This window comes from Oikopleura dioica, chromosome PAR (genome assembly GCF_907165135.1).
Source record: "Oikopleura dioica chromosome PAR, OKI2018_I68_1.0, whole genome shotgun sequence".
NCBI lineage: Eukaryota > Metazoa > Chordata > Appendicularia > Copelata > Oikopleuridae > Oikopleura > Oikopleura dioica.
The window spans coordinates 12,076,890-12,090,711 of NC_137293.1; the positions used below are offsets into that span (position 1 = coordinate 12,076,890).

Sequence of the window (13,822 nt, forward strand, 5' to 3'; positions counted from 1 at the left end):
ACCAAATAGTACTTCTTGCAAAATCGCCAGGGCAGCTTCAGTCGAGAAAGTTTCGCGCTATGCGGTTGAAGTTTTTCGCAGCTCTACTCTCCGTGGCGAGTGCATTTACTTGTCATAACTGTTATGTCAAATACGACCACGTTGGAAACCTTATTGAAGGACAAGAGAATTGCTGGTCCGCGAATGACACTTTGATCGATCTTTCTACAACAGAAGTCTCTTGTCCTGAAAATCAAAATTTCTGTAAAACAGAAGTTACCGTTGAGTGGGAAGCGACGGGTGAACAGACAATCACATTTGTTCGTGGGTGCGCAGTGACTGAGATAACAGAAGAAATAGCATGCTTTGAAAGTACTATTAGTGGTAATCGATACAAGGACTGTAAGCTTACTTGTAATGAACTTTCAAACTGCAATACTGACTCTGATGTTCTCGATCTACTCGGAAGAACTGGTGAAGATGGTGATCCTGTTGAGCGAGTCTGCGCTCAGTGCAGTTCACTTCGTGATGACGATGACTCCGAAGACTATTGCAAAGACGATGGCCCAACAGATTTATGCCCTTTTTATGCTAATCAAGGATGTTTTAATGCTCACGAGATCATTCAGACCCAAGCTGGGAATGTTTCTGAAGAATATTTCAAGGGATGCTCATTTTTTGAAATCAAGGAAGAGTCGACAGGTGAAAATGATTGTTCTACTTTCAACCTCAACGGACAAATGACGCAAACATGCAAGAGCGAATGTGATGCAAACAAATGTAATATTGGTTCAATAGAAAATAGCAAAGTATGCTATGTCTGCGAATATGCTTTTGATCATTATGGGAAGCAGCTGAGCATTGGCGACCCCGACTGCTGGGATAGCTTGAAGCAAAGACATCTTCAAACATGCAGAGAAGGAGTTACAACTTGTGTGACTGAACTCGATGCTGTGTGGGGTTTTAATGGAAAACAAGAATTTGCGCTTCGAAGAGGTTGTGGACCAATTGAAAAACCAGATGATGGACTAATGAAGGACTGTCTAACTGCAAACGCCAACTCCCAATTTCATGCTAAACAGTGTATTGACCACTGTAAGAATGATGGTCTTGCATGCAATACAGATCTAAGAGTCCTAGAAGAATTTAATTACGGAGGTGAAGCTATTAAATCCTGTCGAGTCTGCGAGTCCACGTCTGATGACCCAGAAATTGAGGACGATTGTTCAGTAAACTCGACTACATCACAACTTTGCCCAAAGTACGCAAATGCGGGATGTTTTAGCTCTCGTGTCGCCGAAGATACTCTTATGGGATATAAAGAAACAACGCACCATGGATGCTCTGCTTTCAGAACAACAAGCAATGACCTTTTCTGTTTTAACGCAGAATACGAAATGCCAAGCTTTGGAAATCCTAGCGGCGAAATAGAAACAACGAATGTATGCAAGGAAACGTGCCAAACTCCCGACTGTAATATTAATCTTTCAAAACCTGTTGAAACTGCCCATTTTTGCTATGTCTGCGAAGTAACAGTCGATCATCTCAACCAAACTGTTGGCCTCGGTGACTTTCATTGTCTCGATGATCCTCCATCAACATATGAAATCGAGTGCGCTGAGACACAGACTTACTGTGTCACTGAGCTTGAAGTTGATTGGATGCCAAATGGTGATCAAGAAACAACAGTCCGTCGATCTTGCTCGGCAACACCGGCTCCGACATTCTGCACAATCGGGAATCCTTACGGATCAATTTACCAGCGAAAAGATTGCGCATCAACTTGCACAAACAACTTACTATCTGGCTGCAATAACGATCTGATGGAAGTCGGGCAGAAATTTGCTGATGAACTTACTGGGGAACCGATTCAATCTTGCTTCAATTGCGAAACACATCCAGGTGACGAAGGCTGCCGTCTTGATCAAGAATTGGGAGACTTGACGGTTGTTGAGTAAGTTTTATTCTTAGATACAAATGATCCCAGCAAATTTTAGCTGTCCACTTTATGCAAACGCTGGTTGTTTCACTTCCTCTTCTCGACTTCGCGAAGGTGACGAGAGTGCCCTTGACATCATCAGAGGCTGCAGCACTTTCAGCCAGGGTTCGAAATCGCCTAGGCGAATTCGCCTAGAAGGCTAGGCTAGGCGAGGTTAGGCGAATTCGCCTAGACAACCTAGCCTTGGTATGAAAATTTCCAAGGCGAAAAATTTCGCCTAGCCTAGCCTCAAGGCGAAAAATATTGGCGACTTAGGCGAATTTAGGCGAAAAGGCTGGAGCCTTTTTTCGCCTAGCCTAGCCTTGAAGGCGAATTTTAGGCGAAAATTAGGCGAAATTAGGCGAATTTAGGCGAAATCAGGGCGAAAAAATGTTTTCTTCTAGACATCAATAGTTTATTTTTAGCTTGTTTTACAGAAGGGAATAGCCTCACCTGCCTTTGTAATCGAAAACCTGTCGCAGGTCCTGTTTCCTGTTAGTAGCGAACCTGTCTGAGTACCTGTCCAAAATGGGAAACGGTCGGACTCATTACCAATTGGTAACCCATTACCAATTGTGGTAACCCATTACCAATTTTGGTAATGCATTACCAAATTCGTCAAAAAAGTGTCGATTTTTTTCATTCACAGAACGAGTGTGCGCTCCGCGCCTGTGTTATAGAAAACTTTTGGGGTGTTTTATTCATTAACTTGGCGAAAAAGTAAAAATAAATTGATAATCGACTACCGAGAATTGGTAATGGGTTACCAAAAATTTTGGTAATGAGTCCGACCGTTCCCGTCCAAAATCGGGTCATAATTTGGGCCTGTCCTGTGTACCTGTGTAAAATTAGGGAAAAAAAATTCCTTTTTCTGACTAAAACAGGCCTGTTTTTCCCGTTCAGGTCCTGACTTCTATGGTCAGGGACTACATAAGAGTTTTAATGAAATCAAAAGTGAAAGACGTAAAAAGAATTAACCAATCAAAAAACCAGAAAAAAAATTCGTGTCATTTTGTATTTTTTGATATATTTTTCACTGAAATATCCTATTTTCCCCATATTAAAAGCTTTCTTTTTGCCTTTTTCGACTTTTCGCCTTCTTTCGCCTTTTCGCCTTGTTTTCGCCTTTTCGCCTAGAAATTTCAGAATTTTCGAATTTTTTCGCCTTTTCGCCTAAACTCGCCTTAGGCGAATTCGCCTAGCCTAGCCTAGCCTTGAATATTGAGCTAGAGCCTTCGCCTAGCCTTTTTTCGCCTTGAAGGCGAAAAATTCAGAAAACCTAGCCTAGCCTAGCCTTTTGATTTTTCGCTCCGATTTCGAACCCTGCTTTCAGCGGCAACTATATCTGCTACGATCAGAACTTCCTTTCTTGGGATGATGAAGAAAACACTCAAATTGAGAACAAATATACGACTTGTAAAGAAACATGCTCAGAGGACAACTGCAATTCTGAAAAGGCAGTAATCAAGAGCGGCAATTACTGTCACGTGTGCAGAGTCGTCATTGATCATAATGGTGATGTCATTGGTACTGGCAGCACGGACTGTCTCTATCTTGATTCTGCTGTTGACTACGATGTTGTCGATTGTGGCGAAGAATCTTCTTGTGCTACTCATATGGAAATTGCATGGCTGCCATTTGGACAGCAAGAAGTTCTTGTCGAGAGAAAATGTGACGTTCCAAATGCGATCGACAATTTGTGCACTGAAAGAGTAACCAACGGGTGGCTCGAAAAGGACTGCTGGGAACACTGCTACGACGGTTAATAAGATTATTAATGCATTTTAGTTTAAAAATTATATAAGACATGTGCAATGACAACCTAAATATCGCTAAAAACTTCGCACCTGAAGATGGAACCGAAGCAGTCACGGAATGCTACACCTGCTCGTACGAATCTATCGGAACCAATAATCCTCTTGATGATGAAATTGGCTGTCTTGAAAACCCGATCGAAGATTCCATTCAAAAGTGCCCCGAGTGGGCTCAGCTCGGTTGTTTTGTCGGAGATGGAGTGCAAAAGAACGTCGAAGGAGATGAGTCCGTCAATGTTCATCGAGGCTGCTCTAGTTTTGTCCTTCAGGAGCAGCTATGTGGATCTCTCACTATTGACACGTATGTTTTGATGCAAAAAATTTTTTATAACTTTTCAGAAATGTGACTGAAGACGTTGACCGATCACGAATTTCCGTTTGCAAGCTAACCTGCACCGGTGCTGATGACTGTAACACCTTCCGATACCCAGACTGGGTCGATCCGCCAAGCAATGAATGTCCTCCAGAACTCTGCGGAGAGACCACAACTCAGTCTACATCTACAGCGTCTTCTTCATCGAGTACAGAAAGCACACAAAGCTCTAGCACTGTCTCTAGCTCCACCATCAGTAGTTCAAGCACGCTCTCAACTGAAAGCTCGTCAAGCTCAAGTTCGTCTACTGTAACTAGCAGCACTGAAAGCTCAGCAGCCTCTACTGATATATCAAGCACAGTCACGAGCTCAACTAGCTCAGGTCATTTATCTATGAATTGAAGTTAGAATCCGGATTTTGACAGTTAAATATTTTGCTTCACCATTTTTATTTCCATTTTCCTTAATTCACGCGTGTGTATTTAGGCTCTTCGACCGAATCGAGCTCAACTGACACTTCAAGCACCGAATCTTCAAGTACTGAATCTTCTACACAGGAATCAACAACGAAAACTGATGGGGACGAACCCGAAGATAAAGAAGCGGACGTCGGGCTTATTCTCGGAGCAACTGCTCTTGCTGTCTCACTTACAGCTGTTGGCGGAGCCGGAGTTTATTTTATCTTCAAAAAATTCTCCAAACCCTCGAAAACCAGTCCAAATCACATTTAAATAAATCTCCACTGATTTCTCTGCAATACTCTATCGATGATAAACAGTGTTCAAATTTTGACCATCATTAGATAAAAATGATGAAAAAGTTTATTATGAAGTTAATCAGCGACTTTGAGTAGATCAGCCAAAATCTCGCCCAAGGTGTGAGGTTGTGTCTTAGCGCGCTAGAAGAAATTCATAAAGAGTGATGAGTAAAGCTGTAGGAAAAACTTTCAGGCCTGGAGAGAAATCCGGTTCTTCTAAGGTTTGAGGTCTTTCTTAGCGAAAAAGAAAATATTTAACTAGGAGTCCAAGCTCGGGCCATGCCCAGCTGCGGACTGGTCGCAAAAAGTTGATTGGAAACAGTACTTAGATGGGCTAAGACAACATTGTTCTCAAATCACCGCTGGGGGAATTTTTCTGATCAACGGAGATACTCTTGCAGTTGATAATATTCCAGGTGAGATGATTAAAAATAAGTTTCCTATAAGATTTGAAGATATTCCGACTTACAAAGAAATCAAAAAAGAAGTCGTCCCTCTTTTCAAAAACCCAGTTACTTTGGATCACAGGCCCGAGTTAACTCAATTACAGTATCTTATATAACAGGAACAGTAGCAGAAATAACTCGGACGGAGCGAATTCCACTTCTTCAATTTCAACAGCGTCAGATACCGGCTCGATCGAGTCGAGAAAAAGTCGATCTTGCGAGCTGAAACGGAAAACGAGGATATTCCAATGACAGTAATGAAGACTCCCAGAGGCGTCGTAGTTCTAGCGATCGGAAACGAGGACTCCCTCGACGACAGCGGCGAGAAAGTAGCAACTGCTGTGATCAGAATTACCAATTTCTTGGAAATGTGCGGCTACTAGAAAACCAAAGAATAAAAAACTATCTGATTCCATTGAAAAATTTATTCAGGCAGTATTTACAGGTTTCTGGTAAGCGCAATGTAGTGCTCATTGTTGAGGTGACCGAGATTGATCGTTCGCCCTTGGCTACTGTCGAGTTCTTTCGGTTTCAAAAAGACGAGCTCATTATCTTTGTCCGAGTTGATGAGTAAAATTGGCCACCCGAGCAGTTCCGCGACGACTTGGATGATCACGTGGTCCGCCCATTCGCCGTCCTGGGCCATGGCCTGAATATCGTAATATCTGAATACGTAAGTGCCCACCTCGAGGTATTCATATGGATCTCGGTCTATGAAATTCAGATACTGGCCGATATTTTTTCTCAGTTCTTCACAAGCATGTTTACGTAGGCTCTTGTGCGTCAATCCATTCTAAAAAAATAATTCAACCTTGTATAATAATAATTCGTTATCAACTTGCCTTATTCACTTGCAAAGCGTTGAGAATATACACAACAGAGTGAAAAAAGCAATTGCCATCTGCTTCTACATCTTTCCAAACTTTGAAACCATGTTTTCGAATGTTTTCTTCGAATTGGAGGTGCATGCTCTTATCACCGCCATCTGCGATAGAAAATTTCAGTCCTTGATTTTTCAATTCTTTTGTCGCATTTCGGCGCAATTTTCGTTGTTTCTTCCAAGGTAACTTCGCTGGAGTCTTTATTTTAGCTCCAAACTTGTATTAAATAAAATATATGCTCGCTAGTTTTAGAAGCCGTGTCTTGTTTCTAAACTCGTCTATCAATTGACGTAAAGAGTGCTGGCAAATTTCTTCATCAAGCCAAAGGTTCTTGTAATCGTTCGCTAATTTGACTTGGTATTGAGTGCCCCCATCAATTCGCGTCCGAGAAGCAGTGATGCACTCTGCGTTCTTGAGATACTCTTCTGTAGTCTTGTTCTCTGAAAAATATATCAGAAAACTTTATTAGAAAATAATTTTAACGAGAGGAGTTTTATTTGATCCCGCATTGATTTTTATTAATGAAAAATCATATTTTTTAACTATTGTTAGGTTAATAAATCAATTTATCTTAGTTAATGACATAAAACAAACGATTAGAGGCTCACGGTATAATAATCTTTCGAAAAATCGGGTGAACTGTTGATCATAATCGCGTGAAGTACGACTTCGTAAAGTGCGTTTGCGATGATGAACTGGACACCCTAGCGGTTTAGAAGACGCGCTGGTGGCCCCGGGCAGTTTTGTTTCCGTAGAGCTAGAATCATAGAAGTCGACTCCAGTCGCTGCGTTCAAGTTCCCCCTCAAAAGCCACAGGAAAGAACTTTTTATTATTTAACAAAAGAAAAAGAAAATATTAGAGAAAATATTCACGAAAACTGAACACGTCAAGCTCTGAAAGATTGAAACGTTATATTTTATGTTTACACAAAATATTTTCAGAGATTAAAAATCAGTTCAACAATTCTCAACGACACCATAAATTCCCTTTTGACATCATAAAATTCTCAAAATGAGATGCTTCTTCCAGAATTCTGTTTGTGTCTTAGACTCTAAGACTCTTAAAGGGTGTCTCTAAGAATGGTTTTTCATAAATTAACTTTCTTATTACTCAAAATTTTTGATGCTTGATTCCGATCTCAATATATTTTAAAATATAATTCAGAGGGATGAAGCTGCTACTCACGTTGTTGCTTGGGCTCGCTCGGGCCCAAGAAGAAACTACTTTTGAGCCCACGACCCGCGCTTTCACCGTCGACTGGGATTTCGAAGAAGCAGCCACAGCCGTGCCAACGCAAGATCCCGAAGAGGTGGCTAGGATCATCGCGAAAGAGCTCGAAGCAGAAAACGACAATACGAAAGATGGTCGATCAGCCAACAAGGGCAAAAGAAACTTCCCCAGTCGAGGGCCTCCAAGTCGAGGACCTCCAGTTCGTGGACCGCCCGTTCGAGGTCCACCTCAGAGAGGCCCTCCAGCTGCCTTTGGCAGACGATTTTCAACTGCGGTGCCAACAGAGCCGCCAACCGAACAACCGACTACAATTCTACAGACAACAACTTTCACCGCAGAAAAGCCACAGGAAATCAAAGAAGCTGGACAGTATCAAGCAGATGAGCGTCTACTGACCTCAAGTGGACTTGACCGTTCCGGACCTCGTCGACTTGGAGTCGGGGGTCGTCCGATCTCGATTCCTGGCCGTGATTTCGGACCGATGCCCGTTGAACCTAAGCCTGTCGAGTCTAAACCTGTTGAGTCTAAGCCCGTTGAGTCTAAGCCTGTGGAGTCCAAGCCGGTCAAGTCCAAGCCCGTTTCTACCAAACCTGTTCAGTCGAATCGAGTAGTAGACAGAGGCTTGCAGTCTCCTAATCAGCTCATGGCTGAGAAACTCGGACTCACTCTCGGAGAAGAGCGACGATGCTGGATTTGCAATAACGCCAGGTCAATGAACGACTGTCTTTCCAACGGAACCTACAATGTTTGCCGCAATCACGAGGTACGGTGAAAAAATGAAAAACACCACTAACTCGTTCAGTCGTGTCAAACCGAAACTCGTTGGGAAAATGGACTGATCAAGATCAACTCACAATGCAAGCAGCGAAATGCTTGTACTGTTGCGACCAAGTAAGTTGCAAAAAATCTATTTTTTTATATAAAAAATCTTTTATAAAAGTTTCGTTTTTAAAAAATTTTTTCTTTTCAGGCAAACAAGCCAGTGTGACAAAATGAAGGGTAAGTCTGGACGAACGTGCTGGCGATGCTGCCACAATGATCTTTGCAACATCAACGACATTGATCCATCAACTTACTAACAAACGAACAAAAAACGAAACGAACGAAAAACCGACGAACTGAAGGACGAAAGGCTCCCCACCCTGTTCGTCCTGTCGGCTGTTCTAAACCTCTTTTTTCTGTCTCGCCTTTTTCGAAAATCCCCAAAGTTCGAAAAACACTTTTTTTTATCTGATGTGACTTTTGGTGTCGAATATTTTTGTGTAATAAAGGTGGATTCCAGTTGTTACTCGTCACGTGCTTTTGTAACGAGCTCTTTCTAAAAGGGACTCCTCGAGGGCAGTTAATCGCCCCGTGCTATTTCCGGAAGAATTCCAAAACCTGCTTCCAAAAGAGTCGACAAGTAGAGATCCGCGGGGATGTCATCTGGATCCAGCAGACTCACAACCACCTGGCAGTTTCTTGGATCTTTGAATCCGTTAACACCTTATTTTGAAATTGAGTCTCTTTATTTATATTTGATTGCTTACTGATTCTATTTCGCTGAACTTGTCGAATGATTTTTTGATGGTTTCTTCGCTGCGTTACACTTGGTCGCTCTGAAATTTCGCTTTTAGAAAAAATTTATAAAAAAAAATTCAGTACGTTTCTTTTTCTCTTTCTTTGGAATATTCATTGCCGCGATTTTCATCTCTCCGCTTGCTCGTTTTGCTGATTTCCTTTCTGGCACAATAAGAGCGAGCTAAAAGCTCAAAATCAAAAGCACATTAGGAAAAAGCAAGTTCTTACGATTTCATTTGCATCCATCATTTTCGAGGCGGATCAGCTTCGATTAAAAATTAAAGGCAAACGTAGATTCTGAAGGATGAGAGGATAGTTGTAGTTTTGGAATTAAAATTAATCCGTGATGAATAATAAAGCGCCGAGGCTGCTTCTTCCATGATCACAAATGCATTAGACAGAGAGAGAGAGAGTGATGAGCAAAGGTAGGTCTTGAGGAGAGTAAATGAAGTTTATGAGTTGTTTTTAGAGCAGTTGCATGCAGTTCTTACTGAGTTTCAGTGCAGAAGCGGACTTTTCTTGAGGAAAATTGAATAAAAAAATATAATTTTAGCTGTAAAAAATCTACTTTAGCCCTTTTGCCTGGGCTTGGCAACCCGTGTACAAAACCTGAGTCAGGTTTTCTACGTATATAGTTGCCGAGCTTTGGCAAGCGCTAGAATATATGACCACTATCTATTCAATTGAATCAAGCGTCGATGCGGAGTCTCAAGTAGGCGAGTTAGGGAAGAAAGTAAAAGCTTTCGAGAAAAATGCCGACAAGGAGGAAAACGTTTCCAAATTCGAATGGGTCCTCCTCCCAGTTGGGCTAAGAGTTGTGGCGATTCGACACAATGCGACGAATCTCTACGTTGCGATGAATAGTTCGGGCCAGATTTATGCGACAGAACAGTTCGGAAAAGAGTGCAAGTTTAAAGAAAACGTGTTTGAAAACTACTGGTGCATTTACTCGTCGATAGAGTTCAAAGACCCAGAATCGAATGTAAGGAAAAATTGATAAAGATAGAAAATAAGGAGTCTCTTCAGAAACTTTACTATTTCGGGATGAACAAAAAAGGCAACCCTATTCGAGGAAAGGTTCTCTCTGAAATCTATGGATTCTGGATCTCTATCTTCCTCTGGACGCAATTCTAGAGAATCTCTGAAGGAAAAAAGAGCAAAAAAACAAAACCGTCGTGCCACTTCATTCCTCGGCCAAAGAAAAGTGAGTCGAAAAATGTTTTCTCTTCTCTTATTGGCCTTTTTTAAAAACAAGTGGTGATGATGAAGGTGCCCTCGATCTGGGATTTCCCAGCTATCGGCGACGATAGCCACAAATCTGGCTTGGCGACTGGTCGGGCGAGCATCAGGTAAAATGATGAGTGAATCATCTATCAGCATTTTCTTGTTTTTGAATTTGTTGATAAGAGCATTCGATTGATTCAATTGAAATGATGCTTTGTATTTTCGTTGTGTCGGAAAAAAACGAGCAATTTCGAAACAACTCAAGCTACAGTAAAATACAGTCACTTTTTTTGGAAAGTTAATTACGATCAACGGCGTGTAATAGAATACACAGCTCGTCTGTGACCGCCCGGTGATTAATCCGCCGGTGAATTTCCAAATCGGAAATTTTAATTTCCTAAAAGAACCTACCGAATTCTATTTTGGAATAAACGGACTTTAGTCAATTTATTCTAGTGCTTTGAAACAAGAAAAGGCTGAGCCAAGGGCGATTGAAGGCACATCAGGAAATGATTATTATTACAGTTCATTTGTACAGTAGAAATTGCCAAAACCGAATAGGCTATTTGAAATAGCTACTGTAAATTACAGTCTGTAATTATAAGCCTATTCCAGCGAGCGACATGGCATGAAGATTTTCCGATGAGTACAGTGATCATCGATCTACAGTCAGACTGTTTCCAAAATAAATCTATTTTCGAAATCTTCGTAATTCCATCTTCTCCCCATTTCCTTATTTTCCAAGAGCGCCCGTGTTGATTTCACCAGACGAGCGTATAAAAGCGGCGAGGATGCTTTTTCGAATCCAGATTTCGGTCTCACAAAAATCACAGAAGTCGCTTAGAGGATCTTCAGTAGGAAAGGATGCTGCTTTCTTTGCTTGTTCTCTCTTGTGTCTCCTTCGCCGCCCCTGTTACAGTCGAAGAGCCTGAAGTAGAAATACTCAGTCGCAGCGGTCGAGACCTAATCGGCTACAATCGCATGCAGAACAACGTCAACAAGTTCTACTCCAGCCACGCCGGTTACCACAAGCATGCTTACCGCCACCAGCCTTCGTTCGTCAACCAACTCTTGCACAAGGCTAAACCGGAGACGAAAAAATACCTGAAGCAGTACATCCGATCCTTGGCAAAGTAGACCGATAAGAATCTCTTCTCTTTATCTCCCTTTGCATGAAATCAATCAACCGTGTTTAATAATTAATCTTTTAGTTAATAAGATTATTAAAAAAAGAGTAATTATTAATTGAAACAGTTAATTTATCTTCTTTGATAGTTTGCATGCAATGCTTATTTTCTCTGTTTACTGTTTATTCTTTGAGGATGCACTTGCTTAAAACTATATTTAAAGCGCTACTATTTAAACTATTTATTATTCTGTGATAGGAATAAACTACTGAACTCTGAATGTTCGATCTTATGATTTCAAGAAAAACAAAAGACGGGCTCAACCGGGATTTGAACCCGGGACCTCTCGCACCCAAAGCGAGAATCATACCCCTAGACCATTGAGCCGTTGGGAAGCGATCCGAGAAAAATGATTATATATATAATTGATTTAAAAGTCTAATAAATTCCAGTTTGCAGCAGGGCTGTTGATTTCGAGTCCTTTAAAATTACCCGCAATTTTTCTCCGGGTAACCCGCAGATTTTTCAACGGGTTACTCGCGCGGAGAGTCTTTTCGCGGGCTACCCCCGCTACGATTTTTCTCCTTGCCGCCGAGTAGCTCACGATCATCCGCTACCCTTTTACCCGTTTCTACTCGCGCGGCGGGTTACTCGAAATTACCCGTACACCTTTTTTCCTCACGTTAAGCGACAAACTGAAATCCATTTTCAAATTTCAAGTTCAAAATTTTCGAAAATTTTCGATTTTTTTATCTTTGCAAAATTAAGCCTAGAAGACCATTTTATAAGCCCAAAAATAATTTTTTCGATTCAAAAAAAATCAAAGTAAGATAATTAATCCCCAAAATTTGGGGCCCAAATAAAAAAATCAATTTTAGAAATGTAAAAACCATAATTCAGCGAAAAAGCCCCTTAAATTAAATAATCAAGGAACTGGGCTTAGACGGCCCGAAGAGCCGTCAAGCCCCTTAAATTAAATAATCAAGGAACTGGGCTGAGACGGCCCGAAGGGCCGTCATGCCCCTTAAATTAAATAATCAAGGAACTGGGCTGAGACGGCCCGAAGGGCCGTCAAGCCCCTTAAATTAAATAATCAAGGAACTGGGCTGAGACGGCCCGAAGTGCCGTCCAGCCCCTTAAATTAAATAATCAAGGAACTGGGCTGAGACGGCCCGAAGGGCCGTCAAGCCCCTTAAATTAAATAATCAAGGAACTGGGCTGAGACGGCCCGAAGGGCCGTCAAGCCCCTTAAATTAAATAATCAAGGAACTGGGCTGAGACGGCCCGAAGGGCCGTCAAGCCCCTTAAATTAAATAATCAAGGAACTGGGCTGAGACGGCCCGAAGGGCCGTCAAGCCTCTTAAATTATATAATCAAGGAACTGGGCTGAGACGGCCCGAAGGGCCGTCAAGCCCCTTAAATTAAATAATCAAGGAACTGGGCTGAGACGGCCCGAAGGGCCGTCAAGCCCCGTAAATTAAATAATCAAGGAACTGGGCTGAGACGGCCCGAAGGGCCGTCATGCCCCTTAAATTAAATAATCAAGGAACTGGGCTGAGACGGCCCGAAGGGCCGTCAAGCCCCTTAAATTAAATAATCAAGGAACTGGGCTGAGACGGCCCGAAGGGCCGTCAAGCCCTTAAATTAAATAATCAAGGAACTGGGCTGAGACGGCCCGAAGGGCCGTCAAGCCCCTAAATTAAATAATCAAGGAACTGGGCTGAGACGGCCCGAAGGGCCGTCATGCCCTTAAATTAAATAATCAAGGAACTGGGCTGAGACGGCCCGAAGGGCCGTCATGCCCTAAATTAAATAATCAAGGAACTGGGCTGAGACGGCCCGAAGGGCCGTCAAGCCCTTAAATTAAATAATCAAGGAACTGGGCTGAGACGGCCCGAAGGGCCGTCAAGCCCCTAAATTAAATAATCAAGGAACTGGGCTGAGACGGCCCGAAGGGCCGTCAAGCCCCTTAAATTAAATAATCAAGGAACTGGGCTGAGACGGCCCGAAGGGCCGTCAAGCCCCTTAAGGGTGTCCCCAACGATTTTTTTAAAACAGGCTATACTTTGAGCTATTTTTTATAGGACTTCCTGAACGCTTTTCGGCTAAAAGAAATATACTCATTATTATTTAGACCCTTTTCTATGCCATAAATTTGGCAGAATTTTGAAATTGTAATCTTTTAATCCCCTACTTCAAAGAGTTCTGATTTTTCTATTTTGACCAATCTTTGAGGTCGTTTTTCTCGAGTTCTACAAATTTAATTTTTAAATTTCGACCAGATCCTGATTCTTTGAACGCTAATCTATGCCATTAATTTGACGGATTTTTAAAATTTCTCTGTATGCATCAGATACGATGCATTCTTTGGAGTAACGATTTTGCTGAAGCTTGAGCTCGATTCTAGCGCTGTTCCTGAAATTCAATTTTTCTCATTTTTACAGGGATAATAGTTTGATCTATTTTCAATCTCACGGTACGCTTAGATTTTGCGTTGATAAGACCCTTAATC

At 41.9% G+C, this 13,822-nt stretch overlaps 6 protein-coding genes and 1 non-coding gene across 7 annotated transcripts in view; 5 read left to right on the plus strand and 2 right to left on the minus strand.

Moving 5' to 3' along the window:
- LOC145704982 (mediator of RNA polymerase II transcription subunit 20-like) overlaps positions 1-4,398 on the plus strand; it is a 67,908-nt gene extending 63,510 nt beyond the window's left edge. The window contains exon 6 of the mRNA XM_081782439.1: positions 4,384-4,398. The gene's annotated coding sequence lies outside the window, so the exon portion shown is untranslated. The remainder of the gene's footprint in view (positions 1-4,383) is intronic.
- On the plus strand, positions 54-2,121 carry LOC145701870 (uncharacterized). Its single transcript, XM_081779086.1, has 2 exons — positions 54-1,933; positions 1,977-2,121. The coding sequence occupies exons 1-2, from the start codon at positions 60-62 to the stop codon at positions 2,119-2,121; spliced, it is 2,019 nt and encodes a 672-aa protein (XP_081635212.1). The 5' UTR covers positions 54-59.
- LOC145704981 (uncharacterized) lies at positions 3,290-4,841 on the plus strand. Its single transcript, XM_081782437.1, has 4 exons — positions 3,290-3,718; positions 3,763-4,072; positions 4,111-4,292; positions 4,571-4,841. The coding sequence occupies exons 1-4, from the start codon at positions 3,574-3,576 to the stop codon at positions 4,813-4,815; spliced, it is 882 nt and encodes a 293-aa protein (XP_081638563.1). The 5' UTR covers positions 3,290-3,573; the 3' UTR covers positions 4,816-4,841.
- Positions 4,842-4,988: 147 nt separating this feature from the next.
- LOC145703423 (uncharacterized) lies at positions 4,989-5,699 on the plus strand. Its single transcript, XM_081780780.1, has 4 exons — positions 4,989-5,062; positions 5,104-5,257; positions 5,297-5,369; positions 5,436-5,699. The coding sequence occupies exons 1-4, from the start codon at positions 5,006-5,008 to the stop codon at positions 5,668-5,670; spliced, it is 519 nt and encodes a 172-aa protein (XP_081636906.1). The 5' UTR covers positions 4,989-5,005; the 3' UTR covers positions 5,671-5,699.
- A 420-nt stretch (positions 5,700-6,119) lies between these two features.
- LOC145703424 (uncharacterized) lies at positions 6,120-9,286 on the minus strand. Its single transcript, XM_081780781.1, has 5 exons — positions 9,188-9,286; positions 9,044-9,140; positions 8,929-8,997; positions 8,780-8,884; positions 6,120-6,608 (listed from the first exon to the last, which is right to left on the minus strand). The coding sequence occupies exons 1-5, from the start codon at positions 9,206-9,208 to the stop codon at positions 6,391-6,393; spliced, it is 510 nt and encodes a 169-aa protein (XP_081636907.1). The 5' UTR covers positions 9,209-9,286; the 3' UTR covers positions 6,120-6,390.
- On the plus strand, positions 7,337-8,687 carry LOC145702748 (uncharacterized). Its single transcript, XM_081780011.1, has 3 exons — positions 7,337-8,162; positions 8,202-8,290; positions 8,370-8,687. Exons 1-3 carry the CDS (start codon positions 7,338-7,340, stop codon positions 8,476-8,478), a joined length of 1,023 nt encoding a protein of 340 aa, XP_081636137.1. The 5' UTR covers position 7,337; the 3' UTR covers positions 8,479-8,687.
- Positions 9,287-11,625: 2,339 nt separating the features above from the next.
- On the minus strand, positions 11,626-11,697 carry TRNAP-UGG (transfer RNA proline (anticodon UGG)). Its single transcript has one exon. It is a non-coding gene; the product is annotated as a tRNA-Pro (tRNA).
- Positions 11,698-13,822: the final 2,125 nt, after the last annotated feature.